This window comes from Hylobates moloch, unplaced genomic scaffold (genome assembly GCF_009828535.3).
Source record: "Hylobates moloch isolate HMO894 unplaced genomic scaffold, HMol_V3 SCAFFOLD_12, whole genome shotgun sequence".
In the NCBI taxonomy this organism is placed as follows: Eukaryota; Metazoa; Chordata; class Mammalia; order Primates; family Hylobatidae; genus Hylobates; species Hylobates moloch.
Window position 1 is genome coordinate 64703416 of NW_026652287.1, and position 26407 is coordinate 64729822.

General features: G+C 41.8%; 1 protein-coding gene across 6 annotated transcripts in view; it reads right to left on the bottom strand.

The window, feature by feature from the left end:
- ZNF566 (zinc finger protein 566) overlaps window positions 1-26407 on the bottom strand; it is a 46198-nt gene that overhangs the window by 17553 nt on the left and 2238 nt on the right. For 2 of the 6 annotated variants that reach the window (XM_058425208.1, XM_032170628.2), the window contains exons 1-2: window positions 14721-15279; window positions 11117-11212 (exon numbers count right to left, since the gene is read on the bottom strand). In XM_058425208.1, coding sequence (XP_058281191.1) covers window positions 11117-11212; window positions 14721-14928 — 304 coding nt within the window. In that variant the 5' untranslated portion in view covers window positions 14929-15279. Of the gene's footprint in view, window positions 1-11116; window positions 11216-11537; window positions 11665-14720; window positions 15280-20759; window positions 20822-26407 lie in introns of those variants that run through there. The other 4 variants (XM_032170631.2, XM_032170632.2, XM_032170629.2 and 1 more) reach the window with 4 other exon arrangements.

Consider the following 26407-nt stretch of genomic DNA (forward strand, 5'->3'; position numbering starts at 1 on the left):
CAAGTTCCAACAAGCCTTGTGTGGACTGATTTCAGTGTCAGTTTTCAAGGCCTTTGCAGTGTGATTTGGATTTGTCCTGTGTGTGCACCACCCAATCCAATCTAAAACTTACATTTTAGTTCTTAAAGTCTTTGATATATTATTTAGGGATAGATCCACATATATTTGGGCAAAAATGAGCCTAAGAGTTCATCAGAACTGAGTTTTTTTGAACTTTGGGTTTTTTTTTTTTTTTTTTTTTTGAGACGGAGTTTTGCTCTTGTTGCCCAGGTTGGAGTGCAATTGCACGATCTCGGCTCACCCCAACCTCTGCCTCCCAGGTTCAAGCAATTCTCCTGCCTCAGCCTCCTGAGTAGCTGGGATTAGAGGCATATGTCACCATGCCCGGCTAATTTTGTATTTTTAGTAGAGATGGGGTTTCTCCATGTTGGTCAGGCTGGTCTCGAACTCCCGACTTCAGGTGATCCACCCACCTCGGCCTCCCAAAGTGCTGGGATTACAGACGTGAGCCACCTTGCTGGGGCCAACTTTGGGTTTTTTGAACTTGAACATGGGTTGCTTTTTTGACCTTGTTCCTTTCTGGGATCTTCTTGATACTTTCTAGTTCCCTGGAGCTCCCCTATTCAGTTCTCTAGTCATAATGCTGGGGCTTTAGTTACCTCCCTCTGCTATGTACTTTCTGCAACTATGCCTGGGTATGGCAGGAGGAAACAGAGAAAAAAAGTAATGCGGGTTCACTCCACAGCAACTCTAAAAGGAAAAGAAGGTTCCTACCCCTTGTAGTTTTAGATACCTGCAGGCCGCCACTGCTTCCACTATTGCTGCTGCTACTGTGAGATTGTCTGGAGGCTGGGACATGCAAAAACACGGGGGAAAATATAGACATATATTTGTGTATATATACATATATATATACATGTACATATGTATGTGCATACACACAAGCAAGAGATTGCCCCAGTTTCTCTGGTGTTAAGAATCCCATTTCCTCTCATCCTGGCTAACGCGCTGAAACCCCGCCTCTACTAAAAATACAAAAAATTAGCCGGGCGTGGTGGGGGTGCCTGTAATCCAAGCTACTCGGGAGGCTGAGGTAGGAGCATCGCTTGAACCCAGGAGGCAGAGGCTGCAGTGAGCTGAGACTGTGCCACTGCAAGCCAGCCTGGGCGACAGAGCAAGACTCTGTCTCAAAAAAAAAAAAAAAAGAATCCCATTTCCTGTGCCTTCTGACAAAACTAGAAGGCTTATCTTGGGCCAGGCGCAGTAATCCCAGCACTTTGAGAGGCCAAAATGGGAGGACTGCTTGAGCCCAGGAGTTCAAAATCAGCCTAGACAACACAGGGAGACCTGGTTTCTACCAAAATTTTAAAAATTAGCTGGGCATGGTGGCACACCTCTGCGGTTTCAGCTACTCGGGGGGCTGAGGTAGGAGGATCACTTAAGCCCAGGAGGTCCAGACTGCATAGAGCTGTGGGTTCACCACTACATTCCAGCTGGAATTATCTCTGTCTATATCCTATGCAATAAACAAGTCAACTGCATTTGTAGACCCCCCAAAATATATAGAAAATACCTAGAAATAAAATATAAAATGAACTATAAGCCCTTTTTTGAGATAAGTTTATAAAAATACACTGAAATACCATCAAGAAGGCCTAAATAAATGGAGAAAAGTACTGTGATCATGGCAAACATGATTTAACATAATAAAGATATCAGTTACTACTAAAGTGATCTACAAATTCAATGTAATTTCTTTTTTTTTTTTTTTTTGAGACAGAGTCTCGCTCTGTTGCCCAGGCTATAGTGCAGTAGTACCATCTTGGCTCACTGCAACCTCTGCCTCCTGGGTTCAAGTGATGCTCATGCCTCGGACTCCCGAGTAGCTGGGACAACAGGTGTGCGCCACCACACCTGGCTAATTTTTGTGTTTGCTTTTGTTGGGATTTTTTTTTTTGAGACAGAGTCTCATTCCATCACCCAGGCTGGAGTGCAGTGGCATGATCTCGGTGCACTGCAACCTCCACCTCCAGGGTTCAAGCAATTCTTGTGCCTCAGCCTCCCGAGTAGCTGGGATTATAGTTGTGTGCTATCACACCTGGCTAATTTTTGTATTTTTAGTAGAGCCTGGGTTTCATCACATTGGCCAGGCTGGTCTCGAACTCCTGGCCTCAAGTGATCTGCCCACCTCGGCCTCCCAAAGTGTTGGGATTACAGAAGTGAGCCACCACACCCGGCCAAATTCAATGTAATTATACATATTAAAAACTCAACATTTTAAATAAAAAAGTAATTTTTAATACTATATGAAAGATCAAAGAGATAAGTATAACCAAAACATGCTTGAAGAAAAGGTGGAGAGATGTGTCCTATCAGAAATCAAGACTTGTTATATAAACAAGAGTAATTAAGGCAGGGATAAAAAGGCTCAATGTAACAAGAAAGACCCAATGCATATATGAAATCTGAATATATGACAGAGGAGCACTGTTGATCAATGAAGAATAGGCGGAGTTTTCATTTGAGAGGGAAACATAATTTTTTTTTTTTTTTAAGAGACGGTGTTTCCCCCTGTTGCCCAGGCTGGTTTTGAACTCCTGGGCTCAAGCAACCCTCCTGCCTTAACCTCCCAAAGTGCTGGGATTATAGGCATGAGCTACCACACCCAGCCAATTCATTTTCTATATAGGAAAAATAACTGATCTCCATCTCATACTATTCATAAAAATCAATTAAAGTTGCATTAATAGGTCTTTAATAAGAAAGCAAAAACATAAAAATTCTTGGGAGTTCGAGATCAGCATGGGCAACATGGCAAAACCCTGTCTCTACAAAAAATACAAAAAGTTAGCCGGGAGTGATGGCACATGCCTGCAGTCCCGGGAGGCTGAGGTGGGAGGATCACCTGAGCCTAGGAGGTAGAAGCTGCAGTGAGCCGTGATTGTTCCAGTGCGCTCTAGCCTGGGTGACTTTTTCTGTCTTAAAAAAAAAAAAATTTGGAATTAAAGTAGAAAATTGGGCTAGGAAGGGGTTTCTGAAGATCCGAAAAGTATAAAGCATACAGGAAAAAGATAAAAATGTTTATAAGCAATATATAATTTAACCACTAAACATATAATTTGACAATATTAACACAAAGAATTACTGTTCATCAAAAGATATCATAACGAAAGTGAGTAAAAAAGACATAAACTGGAAAACATATCTACAAAACATGCGATTGACCAAAAATGAGTATCTAGAATTTATACAAGGAATTCCTACAAATCTTAGGAAAAAGACAAATTAGCCTAATACAAAATGGATCAAAATGACATTACACAGAAGAGACACTAATGACCAATAAACATATGGAAAGGTAATCATCTTCAATAACGACCAGGGAAATTTAATTTAAAATGATAAAATAAGATTTCATACTCATCAATCAGATTATTAAAAAACGAAAAAATCTTATAATATCATAAGGAAAGATGGTGGAACAAAAGTACTTCCCACGTAAACTAATACAACACTTGGAAAACTGTTTGGCATCACCTTGCAAAGCTGAGTAAGTATGTACGCCAAGATCCTGCAATGGTATTCCTAAGTGTGTTTCCTAACAAATCTCTTGCACATGTAAGTCTGCAGATGTAAATATTATTGTCATAATTATATGTTTACGTATATACATTCTATATATTCTACTATGTTTATAAATACTATTTTTTTTTTTTGAGATGGAGTCTCACTCTGTAGCCCAGGAGTGCAGTGGCACGATCTCGGCTCACTGCAAGCTCCACCTCCTGGGTTCACGCCATTCTCCTGCCTCAGCCTCCCAAGTAGCTGGGACTACAGGCACCCGCCACCACGCCCAGCTAATTTTTTTTGTATTTTTAGTACAGACAGGGTTTATCATGTTATCCAGAATGGTCTCGATCTCCTGACCTCATGATCCGCCCGCCTTGGCCTTCCAAAGTGCTGGGATTACAGTCGTGAGCCACCATGCCCGGCTTATAAATACTATTTTAAGGGAAAAATTTAATGGATAGGTTGAAAAGCATAAAGGTCACTGTTACAGAATATATTAGCAAACCAATATAAATCAAGGCCAAAGAAATATATATAATATATCAAATATATATAAAGGCAGTATAAATATATATAAAGGCAGTCTAAATGGAAAAACAGATGAAGAGTAAGAAACACAGATGTTTTATGTCAGTTTAATAGAAGGAAAAAAGGAAAAGGTAACAAGGCAATATTTGAAGAGATGACTACTAAGAATTTCCCATCACTAAAAAAAGAAAGATGTAAGTCTTCAGATTGAAAAATACTACCAGAAGCAAGGCATAAGGGGAATAAAGGTAACCATGTCTGAATTTATCACAGTAAAGATTTAGCCTATTAGAGGGAAACATTTTTCTCTGATGGAAAGGAACAAGAATCATCTATCAAAAAGAAAAGAGCTAAGAATATCTTCATGGCCTTGTGGCAGGAAAAGATATATTAAAAAAGACAACAATGTACAGCTGGCCCTCTGTACCGGGTGGGAGGGGTGAGGAGGGTTGAGGTTTGGTTCCAGGACCATGGCAGACACCAAAATCTGCGGATGCGCAAGTCCCTTATATAAAACGGTGCAGTAAGTTGGTTTCAACCAACTGTGAGTCTCAACCTATTAATACAGAGGGCCAACTATATGTATTTTACATCCATGATTGGTTGAGTCTGTGGATGTAGAATCCACGAATACGAAGGGCTGACTATACATATGCGATGATTCCATTCATGTAAGATTCAAATATAGGCTAAGGAAGAATTTCTTAATCAAGTCCCTACAAGTGTGAAGCATAAAAGAAAAGATGGATACATTTGACTACAGTAATCATTAAGAACTTCTGCTCACAGAAAAGAAAACCATAAAGAAAGCTAAATTCAATTCAGAGTAGAAAAAGATATTTGTAGTTCGTAGAACATGCAAAGTCTCATAAGCAGAACATATAAAGAACCCTTAAACATTATTAAGAATAATACAAGACAATTCGGCTGGGCGCGGTGACTCACGCCTATAATCCCAACACTTTGGGAGGTCGAGACAGGCGGATCATGAGGTCAGGAGTTTGAGACCATCCTGGCCAACACAGTGAAACCCCATCTCTACTAAAAATATAAAAAATTAGCTGGGAATAGTGGTGGGCGCCTGTAATCCCAGCTACGCAGGAGGCTGAGGCAGAAGAATCGCTTGAACCCGAGAGGCAGAGATTGAAGTGAGCCAAGATTTCACCGCTGCACTCCAGCCTGGGCAACAATGTGAGACTCCGTCTCAAAAAAAAAAAAAAAAAAAAGAATTTCAAAAAACCAATGACTTGAAAATGTGTGCTAAAACTCATCAGGAAAGAAAAATGTGGCAGGGCACGGTGGCTCAAGATTGTAATCCCAGCACTTTGGGAGGCGAGTGGATCATTTGAGGTCAGGAGTTGAAGACCAGCCTGGCCAACATGGTGAAACCCCATCTCTACGAAAAATATAAAAATTAGCCGGGCTTGGTGGCACATGCTTGTAATTCCAGCTACTTGGGAGGCTGAGGTGGGAGAATTGCTTGAACCTGGGAGGCAGAGGTTGCAGTGAGCTGAGATCGTGCCACTGCACTCCAGCCTGGGTGACAGAGAGAGACTCCATCTTGAAAAAAAAAAAAAAAAAAGAAAGAAAAAAAGAAGGAAATGCAAATTAAAACCACACCGAATTATTATTATACACTCACTAATTGATAAAAATCAAAGTTTGAGCTGGGTGTGGTGGCTCACACCTGTAATCCCAGCACTTTGGGAGGCCGAGACAGGCGGATCACCTGAGGTCAGGAGTTTGAGAGCAGCCTGACCAACAGGGAGAAATCCCATCTCTACTAAAAATGCAAAATTAGCCAGGCGTGGTGGCGCATGCCTGTAATCCCAGCTCCTTCGGAGGCTGAGGCAGAAGAATCACTTGAACCCGGGAAGCAGAGGTTGCGGTGAGCCGAGATTGTGTCATTGCACTCCAGCCTGGGCAACAAGAGCGAAACTGTCTCAAAAAAAAAAAAAAAAAATTAAAGTTTGACAATACCGTACATTAGGAAGCACGTGCAACAATGGGAACATTCATATACTGCTGGTGAAATTGTAAACAAATACAAGTGTTGAAGAAAAGTTAAAATTAGATAGCTCAGCTGGGCGAAGTGGCTCACTCCTGTAATCCCAACACTGTGGGAGGTTGAGGTGGGAGGATCACTTGAGGCCAGGAGTTAGAGACCAGCCTGGCCAACATGGCAAAACGCTGTCTCTACTAAAAATACAAAAATTAGCTGGGTGTGGTGCTGCATGCCTGTAATTCTCGCAATTTGGGAGGCTAAGGCATGAGAATCGCTTGAATCTCGTAGGCGGAAGTTGCAGTGAACCCAGTTCACGCCATTTCACTCCAGCCTGGGCGACAGGGCTAGACTCTGTCTCAAAAAAACTAAAAAATTAGGCAGCTAGTTTGGGAGCAGTGGCTCATGCCTGTAATCCCCACTTTTGGAGCCTGAGCGGTGGGATCACTTGAGCCCAGGGGTTCCAGACCAGCCTGGGTAACATGGCAAAACCCTGTCTCTACAAAAAATACAAAAAATTAACCAGGTGTGGTGGCATGCACCTGTAGTCCCATCTACCCAGGAGGCTAAGGTGGGGGGAATCACATGAGCCCAGGAGGTGGTCAAGACTGCAGTGGGCCGTGATAGTGCCACTGCCCTTCAGCCTGGGCAAGAGTGGGACCCTGTTTCAAAAAAAAAAGTAAAAGCACCGTCTGGAAACCAATAGACAGGTAAATGTTATTATTTTGCAAAGCCCATAAAAACTGAAAGAATAAACACAGTAATAGATTAAAAGTATGAAATATAGAAATGAACAAGTTAATTATCATGCTATGGTGAAAATGTCCACTCTCATAAGTACTCAATATAATGACAATAAAGCAGTCCAGTATACCAAGAAATCACTGTAAAATTTATATAACTTTGCATTAAGGTTATATAAGGGAGAAAATATCCATATTTTTTAGAATTACATAATGAGATTATACAAGGGTGAAATGACATGAGGTCCTGGATTTACTTGAAATTATTTGCGGTGGGGCGCGGTGGCTTACGCCTGCAATCCCAGAATTTGGGAGGCCAAGGCAAGTGGATCACCTGAGGTCAGGAGTCTGAGACCAGCCTGGCCAACCTGGTGAAACCCCATCTCTATGAACAATACAAAAAAATTTGCCAGGCATGGTAGCGGGTGCCTGTAATCCCACCTACTCAGGAGGCTGAGGTACGAGAATCGCTTGAATCCGGGAGGCGGAGGCTGTAGTGAGCCGAGATCACGCCATTGCACTCCAGCCTGGGTAACAAGAGCGAAACTCCATCTTGAAAACAAAGAAAATAAAGAAAATATTTGTGCGACAATAGGGGTAGATGAGTGGCATGTATTTTTGAAAATTTTCACAATGAAAAGCAACATTTTATGACTTGTAAAATAAATGAGCGAAAACATTTATTTAAAATAAAAATTAACCATTCTTAAAGAGTACAATGAAATGAATACTACCAAACACTGTGAGTGTCTGAAAGCTTCAGAAATATCTTTTTTTTTTTTTTTGAGACGGAGTCTTGCTCTGCCACCCAGGCTGGAGTGCAGTGGAACGATCTCGGCTCACTGCAAGCTCCGCCTCCTGGGTTCACGCCATTCTCCTGCCTCAGCCTCCCGAGTAGCTGGGACTACAGGCACCCGCCACCACACCTGGTTAATTTTTTGTATTTTTTAGTAGAGACGGGGTTTCACCGTGTTAGCCAGGATGGTCTCGATCTCCTGACCTCGTGATCCGCCCGCCTTGGCCTCCCAAAGTGCTGGGATCACAGGCGTGAGCCACCGCGTCTGGCCCAGAAATATCTTGTTTCTGAGAATCCATCCTAAGCAAATACAGAAAAATCTATATGCATAAAGTTGTGCTTTTACATAAAGAATGTGTATATGCATAAAGAATGGTGCTTTTACAAACAAGCATTGATTAGAAAGCAGCTTAACCATGTAAGTATAAGTACTTGAACTGCACTAAAAGAAAAAAAACAGAATTATATGAGAAAATGCATGTAGAAACTATTACATACCTATCTAATCTTCATGGCCAGATCTTTCTGGTACTTTTCTTCCTGAGTTCCTGAGTTCACCTTCTATCCTGCTGTTGTTCAACCTACATTTCCTTGCCATATCTTCTCCTGCTGTAAACCTCTAGGTATCAGGGTGCTTCAAGTTTCTGTCCTTGCTATATTTATTCCCCAGGGGATTTCATCCAGTCACAAGACTCTATATCTCTATATTGAAGGCTCTCCAAATTTTCCTTCAATGCTGATCTGACCTCCCAGTTCCAGACTTCTATACTGATCTGCCTGCATGGCATCTATGCTGCATCCAGTAAGCACCTGAAGCTTAACATAAGCAAACTCACCCTTGATTTTGCAAGCCCCAAATCTACTCTTTACCCATTTCAGTAATTACAAAGCCCATTCTTCCATAGGCTCTCCCTAAAAAGCACGAATCCTTTTTATTTCCGCTTATACTCCAAGACTGAATCCTGCTAACTCTTCCTTGAAAAGATTTCAAACCCACCACTTCCTTCCACTGCCACTGATAACATTTCAATGGTCTCTGAGCCATCACTGTATCTCAACCAGACTACTACAAAAACCTGCTAAACAGCCACTCTGCTTCCAATCTTGCCACCTACAAAGCAGCTAGGGAAATCTTTTTAAAATATATGTTGCATCAAGGACAGGCGCAGTGGCTCACACCTGTAATCCCAGCACGTTGGGAGGCCAAGGTAAGAGGATCACCTGAGGTCAGGATTTTGAGACCAGCCTGGCCAACATGGTGAAACACTGTCTCTACTAAAATACAAAAATTAGCTGGGCATGGTGGCAGGTGCCTGTAATCCCAGCTACTCGGGAGGATGAGGCATGAGAATCTCTTGAACCCAGGAGGTGGAGCTTGCAGTGAGCCAAGATCATGCCACTGCACTCCAGCCTGGGTGACAGAGCAAGACTCCATCTCAAACAAAAACAAAAACATGGCCTGGCATGGTGGCTCACACCTATAATTCCAGACTTTGGGAGGCCGAGGCAGGTGGATCACAAGGTCAGGAGATTGAGATCATCCTGGCTAACACAGTGAAACCCTGTCTCTACTAAAAAAAAAATACAAAAAAATTAGCCGGGCATGGTGGCCTGCGCCTGTAATCCCAGCTACTCGGGAGGCTGAGGCAGGAGAATCGCTTGAACCTGGATTGAACCTGAGGCAGGAGAATCGCTTGAAGCGGAGGTTGCAGTGAGCCGAGATCATGCCACTGCACTCCAGCTTGGGCGACAGAGCGAGACTCTGTCTCAAAAAAAAAAAAAAACAAAAAAAAATAATGAGTTGCATCAAGCCATTTCTAGGTGCACAGCCTTCTGATGACTTCTTGTCTTAGAATGAAAAGATTTCCCATGGCCTGTATGGCAGACAGTACATAAACTGACCCACTCTTTCCCACTCCTGCCTCTTTGATCTCATCTCCACCCACGTACCCCTCTGCTCTCACTCCTCCAGTCACTGGCCTCTGGGGCTGCTCCTCAAACACAGCCAAGGCACAGCTGCCTCAGGCCCTTGAAGGTCTGCGTTCCTCCATCTGGAGTGGTCTTCCACCCAGTACCTATATACAATAACTTACTGTGGTGCTTCTTCAGGTCTCTGCCCAAACACTACCATATCATTTGGTAAGATATGGTAAATTTCTCTTGCCTCTTCACACAAAATATCATCCTTTATTCCCTTCCTCTACTTCTTATTTCTTTTTAGTATTTACTATAACCTGGTATATTATATATTCATCTATTTTCATATCTCTCCCTACACTGTGGGGTAGGTTCTGGGAACAGAGATTATGCATGTTCTTTTTCTTTTTTTTAATAGAGTCTCTCTCTGTCGCTCAGGCTAGAGTGCAGTGGCATAATCTTGGCTCACTGCAACCTCCACCTCCCGGGTTCAAGTGATTCTCCTGCCTCAGCCTCCTGAGTAGCTGGGATTACAGGCGCATGCCACCACGCCCAGCTGATTTTTGTATTTTTTAGTAGAGATGGGGTTTCAACATGTTGGCCAGGCTGGTCTTGAACTCCTGATCTCAGGTAATCCTCCTGCTTCAGCCTCCCAAAGTGCTGGGATTACAGGTGTGAGCCACCGCACCCAATCACGCATGTTCTATTCATTACTGTAACCTCAGTGTTGAGAATAGTGCTGGGCATACCATAGGCACTCCAGAAACATAAACTTAATGAATGAATGTGCTATTCTGTTCCTCCTCCTTCATACCAAATCTCTCTTTGCCAGCTCTTACCTTCTCCATGGAGACACAGGCCCTTTATTTCCAACCCACTATATAAAGTCAATGACACTCACACCAAAATCTCCCCCTATGACTTCTATGTGGATCAACCCCTCTTCTACCTCGTTAGCCCTCGCTTTCTGCTAAGCTCCCTATTTTAACTTCGCTTATGGTGGTGTTATTTGTAGACATGTTCTAGTACTTCTACTAGGCAGTAAGTTCTGAAATTGCTTATTCCTTTTTTAAACACTGCAGCATCTAGCTGAGTGCCTTATACATGTTAGAAAATCAGTAAATGTTGGTAAAAAATATGAATGAATCAATGAAGGCATAAACCCCTATCCCAAAAAACTTAGTAAAAGAAAGTAAGTCTTTAGCAGTGTAGGAAAAAATCTATTTCTGGAGACAATGATGCTTTTGTTAGACTAAATACAAAGGAGGATGAAAAGCTAGGAAGGAAATGGATCCAAAATATGGATAGAAAGAAATATCACTAGAAAGGGTGGAGGAGGGCACCAGCTGGTTAGAACGGAGAGAGAAGGATAAGAGGAGAAAAGCAGGCAAAGTGTGTTAGGTAAAGGGGAAAGGTAGGATCATTTGAAAGCTCATGTAGAAAAGGTCTTACATTTGCATAATAGGCCAAAAGCCTTTGAGGAGAGGTTCCCAGATAGCATCTAAAAGATGCAGTCTCTCTACTGGCCAAATCACGCATTACCTGCTGTGCCTCACTTACCTGGCCACTGGCCTCTTGTTAGCTCTCTGTCAACCAACCAGGGCTCCTTCCCTTGCTCCAAGTAGGAGATCACATTTGGTTTAGAAATAGAATGCCCTGCTTACAAAAGAAGTAACAAAACAAATTTATCATGAGAATATCCTAGAATTCAAATCCAGTCCCTTCATTATAAAGAAAGACATGGCATTACGAGAAGAGTCAAAGAGATGTACAACGGACTTATGAAACATAATGGAAGATGTAAAACATCCCCAAAAACTCAATGCAGCTTCCTTTTTCTAACTCTACCATATTTAGAACATTCCTGTGGAACAGGATGTCAAAATTCGACTGGTTTTTGAAAGCCAGGTGAGCATTTCACATTGGAGGAAGTAGGCCTTCCAAGGGCAGAATCTAAATTACTATGGACAGATGTCCTTACCCATTGAAACCAGGTTGCTGTAATTCTCCAACATCACATCTCTGTATAAATCTCTCTGATCATCATTCAGGCATTCCCACTCCTCCTGAGAGAAGTCTACGGACACATCACTGAACATCACTGACTCCTGGAACAATAACCACGTATATGACTTGATTAATTTTTTAAAAAGTATTTTTGTGGAGGAAAGAGAGAAGAAAAAGATTAAGGTAGAGGAAGTAAAATACAGTGAGCATATGAATGTCTGGGAAGCAGTGGAGGACTGTAAACAAATAAGCACAACTGAATCACTGGGTTTCCAGGTCATTCTGTTTCCTCTAAATGAAACTGCCTGAGTATGCTAGGATACCTCCATTATCCAAACAAGGTTGAGAAGGTACAAAAATTCAGCTAAGAGGCCTTTCCCAATTAAATGAAATTGTATATGCAATGCCTCGCACTATACCTGTCATATAATAAATCAATGATACATGTGATCTTTCCCCCTCTCTTTTCCCAAATAGCTGAGAGTCAAATTTCAGAATAAGGGATAAAGACATTAAAAGCCTCCCGAGAGAGGAGCAGGTCATATAAAAGGCATCAAAAATTAGAGGGGCAATGGAATTCTCAAGAACACCTCTAAAAGCAAGAAACAATAAGAACAATTCTTCAACATTCTGATGGAGAAAATAAACTCTGACCTAGACTTTCATAAACAAACTATCATTCTGTTTTGAGTGTTGAGAAAAGACATTTGTAGACATCCAAGGACTCAAGAAGAGTTTCTTCGGAAACTTCTAGACGATGTGCTCCACAAAAACGAAGGAGTAAACAAAAAAAGAAGACAACATAGGATTCAGGAAGTAGGTAAAGTTTCAGGAAAGCTGTGACTGAGAGAGTAAACCAGACCAGATGGGAACAAGGAAACAGGAAATGGGGAATCAAGTCTCTACATCGAAAGGAACTGATGTGTCTGACCAGAGGGAAAACGTATTGACTAGCCTGTGGCAGTGATGCTGGAGATTCTGGATATAAACACACAAATGACTAGGCAAATGGCAGGGAAAGCAATTAACCCCAGGAAAATGAAGGGTTCTATAGAACAAAGCCATGAGCTCGCTTGGCAGAGAATAATACTTGCAGCCATAATAAGGTGTATACTATTGATTTAACCAAAAATGGTGATACGGTAACAGTCAGGAAAAACAAAAGTGCAGTATGGGAATACAATGTTCCCTTTAACTTTGCAATCAGTCAAGAGATGACTAAAGTGGGTTTATCAAAAAATGGTAGTAAACCAGTTTTCAAGAGTTGACGGCAGTGGCCTCTTGGAGTGGGTCTGGTAACGGGACAAAACCAGAATTGAACTACTTCCCTTGTAGACATGTGTAAAATTACTTTTAAAAATTTTGTATCTTAGAAAATTAAATTTGCATATAATTTAAGACTCTGATCCCTTCCTATGCCAGACTATTATATAATAAGAAATGTTCCTTGTTACAACAAATGCTATTCATATGTTTCTCACTGAATAATATTCTATTATAAGGCTATAAATGACATCTATCCTTTTGCCTTTAGAAATTCAGGCTAGAGGTGATCTTTAAAGACCTCTCCAACATTGGCCCAGTAACAACCTACTGCCCAGCTGTAAATTCCCCTTATAACTAAGCTACAGAAAACTGGTGAAGGATGATCCGGTTTCACCATTGGTATTACTGACATCATTGCTTTTGTTTTTTAAACAGGATCTTCCTCTGTCACCCAGGCCGAAGTGCAGTGGCATGATCACATCTCACTGCAGCCATGACTTCCTGGGCTCAAGTGATCCTCCCACCTCAGCCTCCCGAGTACCTGGGACTACAGGCACGCACCAACATGCCTGGCTAATTTTTGTATTTTTTGTAGAGGCGGGGTTTGCCATGTTGCCCAGGCTAGTCACCTGGGTTCAAGCAAACCACCAGCTTCAACCTCCCAAAATGCTGGAATTACAGGTGTGAGTCACCACAGTTGGCCACTGACATCAATTTTTCATGGATGCTTAGTGAGGTGTGAGAGCTTTGTACCAACCACTAGTCACACTCTCAAACATAAAAGGCTCGTTAACCAGGAGACCTTGCCATGTACTAGGACTGAAATCAAACAAAACCACAGCATGTATTTTCTTATTGGAAAACCCAGGTCTATGGAGCTAATGAGGGCTTTTCCCTATAAGGTGCCCCTAATTACTTATTTTCATCCCATCAAATCACTGTCCAAGCAAATTAGATTCATATTAATTTAGTGTGGGGAACACACTTCTGTCCTATTAGGATTTTTGGTAGAAGTCTGGGATAGGAGATGCTGAAGGACTTTGTAAACGAGTATGTAAACATTGTTTAAAAGCGCGGGGAACTGAGGGGAGACTGGGGTTGTTTAGGAGGAAATGCATGTCCTTTTTCTGACAGGGGACCCTGGAAACCAGTGTAAAAACATTAGTCCAAACCTGATCTGGGTCAGACCATTTTTACATTACATAATTATTCATCTCTTTATGGAAAGAAATAAGTATTCTTGATGAAATTGATAGGGGATTTTCTGATGGACATTAATCTAAATTAAAACTTCTTCAGAGAAATTTGTTATTCAACCACTTGGCTGACTAATAGTTAACTGTGAGTTAAGAATATAAATTTTTTGCTGGGCGCGGTGGCTCATGCCTGTAATCCCAGCTCTTTGGGAGGCTGAGGCGGGTAGATCACTTGAGGTCAGGAGTTTGAGGCCAGCCTAGACAACATGGCAAAACCTCATCTCCACTAAAAATACAAAAATTAGCTGGGTGTGGTTGTGGGCACCTGTAATCCTAGCTACTCAGGAGGCTGAAGTAGGAGAATCACTTGAACCCGGGAGGCAGAGGTTGCAGTGAGCCAAGATCACGCCACTGTACTCTAGCCTAGAAGACAGAGTAAGACTCCATCTCAAAAAAAAAAAAGAGTGTAAATTTTCTAACAATAATTATGTAATCAATTTTTTTTTTTTCTATGAATTGGCTTGTTAGAGATCCTTTCCTTTACAGGAAAATTCTGGCATTGCTCATAACCAAACTTTTTAAAAGGTGTTGTTTTTCTTTCCAACATCAAAAAGCATCATCATGAGGAAAGCAAATGTTTACAGGTACTAGAAGTAAAAATCACTCTATCTGAGCAAAACGAAACAGTATCTCACCTGAGCCATGGCTCTGATATTTGTAGAAAAGGACCTTCTCTTGGCTCTTCTTTTGGAGAAGGGTAGAGCTGGGAGAGGCAAAAGAAGATAGATAAGACTCCACTTTCCTCACAGCTCCTGGCCCAGAATGATCATTTCCCTTCTGTTCATGCTTCAGAAATGCTTGTGGGGTATCAGTGAGGAGAATGGGGGCAAATCTCTCTATCATCCCTAGCTTCAAAGATACCAGGGTGTAACTGGAGCAGGATGGATTAGGGCAACTCAATATGGCTTGGAGAATATATGTTTATATACATACATACATATAAAGATTTTTTTAACTCATATTATACACACTACTTACACACATTGCTATTTTTACTTAATATATCTTGGAATTAGGTCCCAATTAGTACATATTGTGTTACATAACTGCTTTAATAGCTACGTTGTAGTCCATTAAATGGATATAACTTAATTTTTTTTTTTCTTTTTGAGACAGAGTCTCGCTCTGTCACCCAGGCTGGAGGGCAGCGGTGCAATCTTGGCTCACTGCAACCTCCGCGTCCTGGGTTCAAGCGATTCTTCTGCCTCAGCCTCCCAAGTAGCTGGGACTACAGGCATGTGCCACTACGCCCGGCTAATTTTTTGTATTTTTAGTAGTGATGGGGTTCCACCATGTTAGCCAGGATGAACTCGATCTCCTGACCTTGTGATCCGCCCGACTCCGCCTCCCAAAGTGCTAGGATTACAGGAATGAGCCACCGCGCATGGCCATAACTTATTTAACCAATCTGTGGCCAATCATCATTTAGGCTTTTTCTAGTTTTTCACTGTAACAAACAATGCTGTAATAAATATCCTTTTGCATATATCATTTTACCTGTATATGAATTCTTCACAATTAATTCCTAAAAGTATAATTGCTCAAAGATTATACACATTTTAAGTTTGGATATACCTGGGTCAAACCAGTTTTCTTTTTTTGTTTTTTTTTTGAGATGGAGTCTTGCTCTGTTGCCCAAGCTGGAGTACAGTGGCGCAATCTCAGCTCACTGCAAGCTCCACCTCCCGGGTTCACGCCATTCTCCTGCCTCAGCCTCCCGAGTAGCTGAGACTACAGGCGCCCACCACCATGCCCGGCTAATTTTTTGTATTTTTAGTAGAGACAGGGTTTCACCACGTTAGCCAGGATGGTCTCGATCTCCTGACCTCGTGATCCGCCCGCCTTGGTCTCCCAAAGTTCTGGGATTACAGGCGTGAGCCACCGCGCCCAGCCAGGTCAAACCAGTTTTCAATGTGCTTGGATTGTACAATCAGGTTGCAAGTGCTAACCAAAAAACAACTCATTTGCTTAGTTTGAGAAGACTTTTGGGGTTAATTGGTCTTGACTTAAGATAATTGAAACCCAGAAAATAAAAAATAATATTACTGAAACCTCAGGAAGATACTAAAATTAGTAACAGTAACAAGAGGAAGGAATTAAAAAGTATAAAATAATGTAGAAATGGACTAAATTCACATCACTGATGTTTTACAATAGCTTTCAAGTGTGAGTGTAGCAATAAAACTTGTAACGATTGTGTGTATTCTTTTTTTTTTTTTTTTTTGGCTCTGTCTCCCAGGCTGGAGTGCAATGGTGGGATCTCGACTCACTGCCTCCTCCACCTCCTGGGTTCATGCAATTCTCCTGTCTCAGCCTCCCAAGTAGCTGGGATTACAGGCGTGTGCCATCACACCTGGCTAACTTTTGTATTTTTAGTAGAGATGGGGTTTCACCATGTTGGCCAGACTGTTCTCCAACTCCTGGCCAACTCCTGGTCCGCCTGCCTTGGCCTCCCAAAGTGCTGGGATTACAGGTGTGAGCCACCTCACCTGTCCAATTGTGTGTTATTCTTTTTTTTTTTTTTTTGAAATGGAATCTTGCTCTATCGCCCAGGCTGGAGTGCAATGGCACGATCTTAGCTCACTGCAACCTCCGCCTCCTGTGTTCCAGCTATTCTCCTGCCTCAGCCTCCCGAGTAGCTGGGATTACAGGCTCCCACCACACCCGGCTAATTTTTGTACTTTTAGTAGAGACGGGGTTTCACCATGTTGGCCAGGCTGGTCTCAAACTTCTGACCTCAGGTGATCTGCCCACCTTGGCCTTCCAAAGTGCTGGGATTACAGGTGTAAGTCACCACACCCAGCCTTGTGTGTATTCTTTATAAATATCTTCACTTTAAGATGTTTAAAGTGCCCAAAAGAATAAGTTATACTAAAATACTAAAGGAAGACTACATTGTTTAAGGGGAAGAACTGAATTAGTGATCAATGTTTAAACGTTTAAGAAAATTTTGGTGTTTTGCTTATTAGCTACAAGAACTTAATAAACTTAAAATTACACAAACTATAAAGAGCACTATTATTCTCTATGCACCAAGCTTCTTGATCATTAAACAATTCATCAATTATTTCATGTAAAACTGACGACCCAGAAAGTAGCACCATGTTATCAATTATCTAATGGTTTCCTCTGCCCATAGGCACTCACTCACTGCATTTCCCCAGATGAATACCAAAGGAATACAAGTGTCTCTTCTTTAAAACCTAAATGCACCCTTTGATATTATTATTACTACTACATATTAAGCTCTTAGTATTACTTTATCAACCAAATAGCCTATGATATATAATAGCCAAGCATTGTGCCAGATACTAAAGAGTCAAAAATAATCCAGAAAGATCTGGAAACAGAGTTCCTTCTTCTATATTCCTCATTTTAAGCCCTCCTTTCTGGTCTCTCCTCCTGGCCTTCCTCTGGTTAAAGGGATGTCTTCAAATGCTGTACCTTCCAAGCAGGATGGCACGAAACATTCCCACTTCAACAGCTCCATACCATGCTTGTTGCATTCTCAACACTCCTCGTCTTTGCCCCAGAGGGCAGCCTCCCAGGCTGAATTTTTGCATCAGGAGATCTGCTCCTCTCTTTTAAATTCAGCCCTCATTAATGAAAAAAAAAAAAAAAAAAAGTCTTAAGAAATGAGAAAGAAAACTTCCTCAACTTGATGAGTAGCATCTACGAAATACCTACTGTTGGGAGAGACGGTCACCATGGGTCTCTCACATTCTTAGGCGTCTTGCTGGGTATGCCTAGAATGCAAGATTCTAACTACTCATTTCCCAGGGTCATTTATGCAGCTGATAACCTTGAGAGTCGAGATACGAGCACAAACAGCAGGCTTGCTTCTTCTGACTATAAAAGCAATGGATTATCCAGGCTCAGTGTTCCTCAGTGGCTATGCCCATGCACTGCATGAATAGCATCCATGTAGACCCTCATGCTGTCCCCATGGGAGCTGAGGGAAAGAGGAACTGATGAACACTGATGCCTATGCTGCTTGCTGTGCCATGAGTAATAAAGTCTTTGTCTCCGATCCAGGGGTCTCATGTTTTCTGCCAGCATTCATGAAACTAACAGGCTAATGTATGAGCTTGTAGGAAAATATCAAATCCTAGAGCTAATATTATACCTAATGTTGAAACACTGAAAAATGTCCTGCTGAATCCAGGAAAAAAAGAATAATGTATATTATCATCATTTCTTTTTAACAATGTACTAAAGGGCTTGGCCAGTACAATAGGGCACGATGAAGAAATAAAAGGTATAAAGATTGGTAGGAAAGAAAGAAAACTATCATTATTCACAGATGATAAGTTGCAGACATAGAAAATCCTAAATAATAAATTCTTAAAATTAGCAAGTGAATTAAACAACATGGTCTCATATAGGGACAATATACAAAAATCAATTGCATTTCTAGTAACAAGTAATTGGAAAATTGTTTAAAATGTAAATACTATTCAGAGTTTCAATAATAAACACCAAATACCCAGGTATAAAGCTATCAAAAAGTTACTAAAAATGACAAAAAATTGGTAAGAGAAATTAAGGAACTTAACAAATGCAGACATATACCATATGTACTACAGATTGAATATTGATGTCAATTCTCCCAAAATCAACACAGTTTTTGATTTTGTTTTTGAATCAGGGTCTTGCTTTGTCACCCAGGTCGGAGTGCCATGGCACAATCAAAGCTCGCTGTAGTCTCAACCTGTGGGGCTCAAGTGATTCTCCCACCCCAGCCTCCTGAGAAGCGAGGAGTAGAAGCATGCCATCAAGTCCAGCTACATGTTTGGGGTTTTGTTTCTTTGTTTGTTTGCGTGTTTGCTTGGTTTTAGTTGTTTTTTTTTTTTTTTTTTTTTTTTTTTTGTAGAGACAGAGTCTCACTCTGTTGCCCAGGCTTGTCTTAAACTCCTGGGCTCAAGCAATCCTCCAGCCTTGGACTCCCAAAGTGCTGGGACTACAGGTGTGAGCCACTGCATCAGGCTCCAAAATGAACACATATATTTGTAAAAAAAAAAAAAAAAAACCCCAGCAAGGCTTTGGGGGGAATAAGGTAAAAATTAGCAAGTTGATTCTAACATTTATTTGGAAATTAGAAGAGCTTATAATAGCCGAGATAGTTTGGAAAAGAAAAAAAGTAGGAGGACTAAAACTACAGATTTCAAGACAGCAGTACAGACAAAAAAATAAAACCAAACAGAATACAGAGTCCAGAAAGAGAGCCACATAGCCACATGTACATACTGTCACCTGATTTATGACAAAGACTCCATGCAATTTTTTTTTCTTTTTGAGACAGAGTCTTACTCTGTCACGCAGGCTGGAGTGCAGTGGCATGGTCTTGGTTTACTGTAACCTCTGCCTCCCAGGTTCAAGTGATTCTCCTGCCTCAGCCTCTGGAGTAGCTGGGATTACAGGTGGCTGCCACCAAGCCCAGCTAATTTTTGTATTTTTAGTGGAGACAGGGTTTCACCATGTTGGCCAGGCTGGTCTCAAATTCCTGACCTCAGGTGATCTGCCTGCCTCGGCCTCCCAAAGTGCTGGGATTACAGGCGTGAGCCACCTTGCCCAGCCTCCATGCAATTTAGATGGGCAAGGACAATCTTTTCAATAAACAGTGCCAGAACAACAGGCACCCAACTGGAAAAAAAAAATTAACCTTTACCCCATACATAAGAATTAATTCAAGAGGGATCACAGACTTAAGTGTGAATGTGAATGTTTAAAAGCTTTGGGGCCAGGCATGGTGGCTCATGCCTGTAATCCCAGCACTTTGGGAGGCCAAGGCCCACCGAGGCGGACGGATCACCTGAGGTCAGGAGTTCGAGACCAGCCTGGCCAACATGTTGAAACCCCATCTCTACTAAAAATACAAAAAAAATTAGCCGGGCATGGTGGCAGACGCCTATAATCCCAGCTACTTAGGAGGCTGAGGCAGGAAAATCGCTTGAACCCAAGAGGTAGAGGTTGCAGTAAGCTGAGATCACACCACTGAACCCCAGCCTGGGCAACAAGAGTGAGACTTCGTTTCAAAAAAAAAAAAAAAGCACTAGTCATAAAAGACAAAGCACTAAATAAATATCTGCTACAAAAATGGGGAAAGACATAAACAGGCAATCTTTAAAAAGACTGAAATGTTCAAACACACTCATAATGAGAGAAATAAGAAAACAACGAGGGCTGGGCGCAGTGGCTTATACCTGTAATCCCAGCACTTTGGGAGGCCGAGTCTGGTGGATCACCTGAGGTCAGGAATTTGGGACCAGCCTGGCCAACATGGTGGAACCCCATCTCTACTAAAAATACAAAAATTAGCTGGGCGTGGTGGCACGCGCCTGTAGTCCCAGCTACTCGGGAGGCTGAGGCAGGAGAATCACTTGAACCCAGGAGGCGGAGGTTGCAGTGAGCCGAGATCGTGCCACTGTACTCCAGCCCAGGCAACAGAGCAAGACTCTGTCTCAGAAAAAAAAAAAAAAAAAAAAGAAAATAACACTGAGGTACTATTTCTCATCTATTAGACTGGTGAAAACTAAAAAACATGACAACATATTCTGTTAGGTGGGCTGTGAAGGGAAACAGACATGCTCATACATAGCAAGTAGGAATAAAAACTGGTACAACAGTTCTAGAGGGGAATTTTGCAATACTTAACAAAACCACAAAGCACTTACCTTTTGACCCAGCAATACCGCTTCTAGGAATCTACCCTAAAGATACTCCTCCAGCAATAGAAAAATACATATATACAAGGTTATTGCAGCACTGTTTCTGGTAACAAAATATTATAAATGACCTAAATATCTATACGTAGGAAAGTGGTTCAATAAACTATGATAAATCCACAGGCTGCAGTATTATGTAACAATTAGAAAATAATTATGAATATCTCTTTAACTGCCTGAGTGTTATCCAGAATGTATCATTAAGAGAAAGAAACAATGTACAAAAGAGTGCCTAAAGAATGCTATCTTTAATGTAAAAAGAATACAGGTAACTCTTCATTTGTGCAAAAGAAACACAGCAAGGATAAAGCAGAAACAAATGAAGTTGAATATATACAAGGAGTCTGTGGGAACTAAGTTAATTTTTATTTATTTATTTATTTTGAGATGGAGTCTCGCTCTGTCGCCCAGGCTGGAGTGCAGTGGCATGATCTGGGCTCACTGCAAGCTCCGCCTCCCAGGTTCATGCCATTCTCCTGCCTCAGCCTCTCGAGCGGCTGGGACTAGAGGCGCCTGCCACCACGCCCAGCTAATTTTTTGTATTTTTAGTAGAGACGGGGTTTCACGTTAGCCAGGATGGTCTTGATCTCCTGACCTCGTGATCTGCCCGCCTCGGTCTCTCAAAGTTTTGGGATTACAGGAGTAAGCCACTGTCCCCTGGGAATGTTTTCACATTCAAAATAGTGTAGCCTGCTACAATCAACCAGGATGTGGGGGAACCCAAAATGCAACATCCTTAAATGTAAGAAAAATGTAAGAAAAAAAAAACCACACTGAAAAGAGTGGCAAAGAAAAGAACTAAATTGAGTAACTTTGGAAGATGTTTTTTACTATATACTATAAGCTTAAAGAAAAAGAGCTACACAGAGATTCTCTACTGTAGTTAGTAAATGTTTTTTACACAGGCCCAGGTTGACAACTCTGAACTAATTTGCATGTATTCTAGGATAGAGCTAATTATTGATTCTGAGAAGCAGGCTTCTCACTGTTGGAAAATGAAGGAACAAGGAAATGGCCAAATTTGATGGGAGACAATTCTCCATGGGTCTTGCATGTTTCTGCGTATCTTGCAAGCAGAGGTACTAAGTGTTTTTGTTCTGCACTATTTTACCAAGTTGTTTATACAGTGAACACTCTTGGAAGACAGAGTTGGTCTCCTTCTACAGCAAAGGGTAGGCATTCTAACTGTCCATTACAAAAAATTCAGGTTTCCTCAGGTCAAGGGAACACACAGATACCTGTGTATTTTGCATAATCCTGGGTGTATGACTGAATCAGTGCCAAGAGAATGTAGATATTCTGAAGATTGCCATGAGCAACAAAGCATCCTTTGTCTCTGACTCAGAAGTCTAATGTCTTCTGAACGTATCTGTGAAACTGACAAGCTAACTTACTAGCTTACAACTAGGGTAAAATCTCAGTTCATAGCTCTTGGGAAAAGAAAATACCCTGTGGTGCCGGAATAGAATTAAACATATGAGTGTAAACTGGTGTGTTTTTAACATATAAACAAATAAATAGACATAAATGTGCGTGTAGACATTTGTGTATTTTCTCACTCTCTCCACTGACCAGAACCAGAGCAAAGACATACCAGTAGCAATAAGCACACCAAGTGCCCAGATCTTGGTTTATAAATTCATTCTCCAATAAAAGAAACTAACGCTGCTTGGAGAAATTGCTGAGCCCAGAGATGGAAGAGGGAAAATACAAGATGAGCCTGGAACATCTTATGTCCCAGAAAGCGGGGTCGGGGGGAAGCTTTAAAAAATGATCACACGTTGAAAGGACACAAGAGCCAACTTAAGGAGCTTCTGATGGCCAAATATGGGAAAATTTGAACAGCAAAATAAACAAATAATAATAATAGAGAATAGAATAAAATAAATATCCATGAGTCCACAGGTAAATAATTGAATAAACAAATGGGGACAAAAGAAAAACTTCAGCTGAATTAAATGTAAAGGAGTTTCATTGAGCAATGAATGATTCGCAAATCAGGCAGCCCCCAGAATCACAGCAGATTCAGAGACACTCCAGGGATGCCTCATGGTCAGAACAAATTTATAGACAAAAAAAAAGGGAAGTGACATACAAAAATCAGAAGTGAGGTGGAGAAACAGCTTAACTGGTTACAAGTTCTTGTTTGCCTTTTTTTTTTTTTTTGAGATGGAGTTTTGCTCTTGTTGCCTAAGCTAGAGTGCAATGGCATGATCTCGGCTCACTGCAATTCTCCTGTGTCAGCCTCCTGAGTAGCTGGGATTACAGGTGCACTCCACCACACCTGGCTAATTTTTTGTATTTTTAGTAGAAATGGGGTTTCACCATGTTGGTCAGGCTGGTCTCCAACTCCTGACCTCAGGTGATCCGTCTGCCTCAGCTTCCCAAGGTGCTGGGATTATAGGCACGAGCCACTGTGCCCGGACGGTGTTTGCCTTACTTAACACAGTTTGAACACTCAGCAGTGTATGAGTGGTTGAAGTATTGCTGCTGGGATTAGCCAACACTCAGCTTGTTATAGGCACATACACTGTTACAGGCACACAAGTTAGGTTTGCAATTCTGTCTACCTATTAGGTTACAGTTCGTCCATAAGGACACAAATATAGAAGTACAAAGTCCTTCTCAGGCCACATTTAGTTCACATTAACAGGAGGAAGAAGAGACAGCTCTTCCTTATAGTAGAATTTGAATTATCAAAGTGTAAGAAATGATAGAAGGAGAAAATCACCACTAGGCAAACATCACAGTAATAATTGTTACAGGTTAAAATTATCAATGAATGTTAAAACTAATCGGTGAGAAAGTATGATGAGAAACAGGATTTTGGCGTAGTTTCTTTCTTTTTTTTTTTTTTTTTGAGATGGAGTCTTGCTCTGTCACCCAGGCTGGAGTGCAGAGGCGCGATCTCGGCTCACTGCAAACTCCACCTCCCAGGTTCACGCCATTCTCCTGCCTCAGCCTCCCAAGTAGCTGGGACTACAGGCGCCTGCCACCACGCCCAGCTAATTTTTTGTATTTTTAGTAGAGACGGGGTTTCACTGTGTTAGCCAGGATGGTCTCGATTGCTTGACCTTGTGATCCGCCCTCCTCGGCCTCCCAAAGTGCTGGGATTAGAGGCGTGAGCCACCACGCCCAGCCATTTTTACATAGTTTCAAATTATTTCCCCACAAGATACTTATTAAATAAAGTGGGAAAGCAGTAATTTTACAGAGAAGAAATCTGGCAAACAACACTGTTACCAAGTTTTCAAAGTTAACATTGCTAATAATGAGATATACTAATATATGTATCTCCTGATATGACACATTGAGAAGAGTTCAACATCATTTCTGTGATCTTCTTGCCAAAACTGCCCAGTCTAAATCTAACCATAAGGAAACATCAGGCAAACGCAAATTGAAAGATATTCTACAGGCCGGGTGTGGCAATCCCAGCATTTTGGAAGGCCAAAGCAGGAGGATGGCTTGAAACCAGGATTTCAAGACCAGCCTGGGCAATATAGCAAGATGCTATCTCTACAAAAAAAAAAAAAAAAAAGAAAATAGCCAGGAGTGGTGGTGTGCACCTGTAGTCCCAGCTACTCAGGGGCTGAGGTGGAAGAATTGCTTGAGCCCTGGAGGTTGAGGCTGCAGTGAGCCATGGTCATGCCACTGCATTTGCACTCCAGCCTGGATGATGGAGCAAGACCTTGTCTATTTAAAAAAAAAAAAAAGTGGCCGGGGCTGGGCGCGGTAGCTCATGCCTGTAATCCTACTACTTTGGGAGGTCAAGTCAGACAGATCACCTGAGGTCAGGAGTTCGAGACCAGCCTGGCCAACATGGTGAAACCCCATCTCTACTAAAAATACAAAAATCAGCCGGGGATGGTGGCAGGTGTGTGTAATCCCAGTTACTTGGGAGGCTGAGGCAGGAGAATCGCTTGAACCCAGGAGGCAGAGGTTGCAGTAAGCTGAGATCGCATCATTGTACTCCAGCCTGGCGGACAAGAGCGAGACTTTGTCTCAAAAAAAAAAAAGCGGTCAGACGCGGTGGCTCACGCCTGTAATCTCAGCACTTTGGGAGGCTGAGGCAGGTAGATCACGCACGCAGGCAGGATTTCGAGACCAGCCTGGCCATACAGTGAAACCCTGTCTCTGCTAAAAATACAAAAATTAGCTGGGCGTGGTGGTGCGCTCCTATAGTCCCAGCTGCTCGGGAGGCTGAGGCAAGAGAATCGCTGGAACCCAGGAGGCGGAGGTTGTGGTGAGCCAAGATCGTGCCATTACACTCTAGCCTCCGTGACAGAGACTCCATCTCAAAGAAAAAGAGAGAGAGAGAAACAGAAAAGAAAAAAAAAAAGATATTTTACAAAATAACTGGCCAGTACTCTTCAAAAGTGTCAAAGTCCTAAAAGATAAAAAGGATTAAAGAACTCTCACAGATGGAAGGAGACTAATGAAACAAGACAATTCAATGTGGGACCTTGGATTGGATCCTGAAACAGTAAAGAAAATTTAGCAAAATTTGAAAAAGGGCTCTAATTTAATTAAAAGTGTTCTATCAGCATAAATTTCCTGGTTTTCATCATTGTACTATGGACACCTGCAGAGTATTTGCAAATTCCTTATACTGTGTTCACAACATGAAAATAAAATTTTAGGCCAGGCATGGTGGCTCACACCTGTAATCCCAGCACTTTGGGAGGACAAGGCAGTTGGATCACCTGAGGTCAGGAGTTTGAGACCAGCCTGACCAACATGGTGAAACCCCGTCTCTACTAAAAATACAAAATTAGCTGGCCGTGGTGGTGCAAGCCTGTAATCCCAGCTACATGGGAGGCTGAGGCAGGAGGATCACTTGAACCTGGGAGGTGGAGGTTGCAGTAAGCTGAGATCATGCCATTGCACTCCAGCCTGGGCAGCAAGAGCAAAACTCTGTCTCAAAGATAAAAAAAAAGAAAGAAAAGAACATTTTTAAAAAATTTAAAAAGGGGAAAGTGCGCACAAAAAAGAGGATATACAAATGGCCAGTAAACATACAAAAAGTTGCTGAACATCATTTCACATCAAGGAAATACAAATTAAAACTATGATGAGGATGTGTGCAGTGGCTCACACTTATAATCCCAGGATTTGGAGAGACTGAGGCGGGTGGGAGTTTCACATGGTGAAACTCCGTCTCTACTAAAAATACAAAAATTAGCTGAGCGTGGTGGCATATACCTGTAATCCCAGCTACTCGGGAGGCTGAGACAGGAGAATCACTTGAACCTGGGAGGTGGAGGTTGCAGTGAGCTGATATCACACCACTACACTCCAGCCTGGGCAACAGAGCGAGACTCTGTCTCAAAAAACAAAACAAGACAAAACAAAACAAAAACCTATGATGAAACTGCACCACACAACCAATAAAATAGTTAAAAGACTAACTGTACCAAATTACGGACAGGATATGAAGCAACTGGAACTCTCATACATTGCTGGATGGAGTGTAAACTGGAACAACCACATGAGAGCTTGGTAGTATCTATTAAACATGTAGCCTACCCTATGATCTAGCGATGCCACTCCTAAGTATTAACCCAGGAGAAAAGCCTTCATGTGTTCACCAAAAA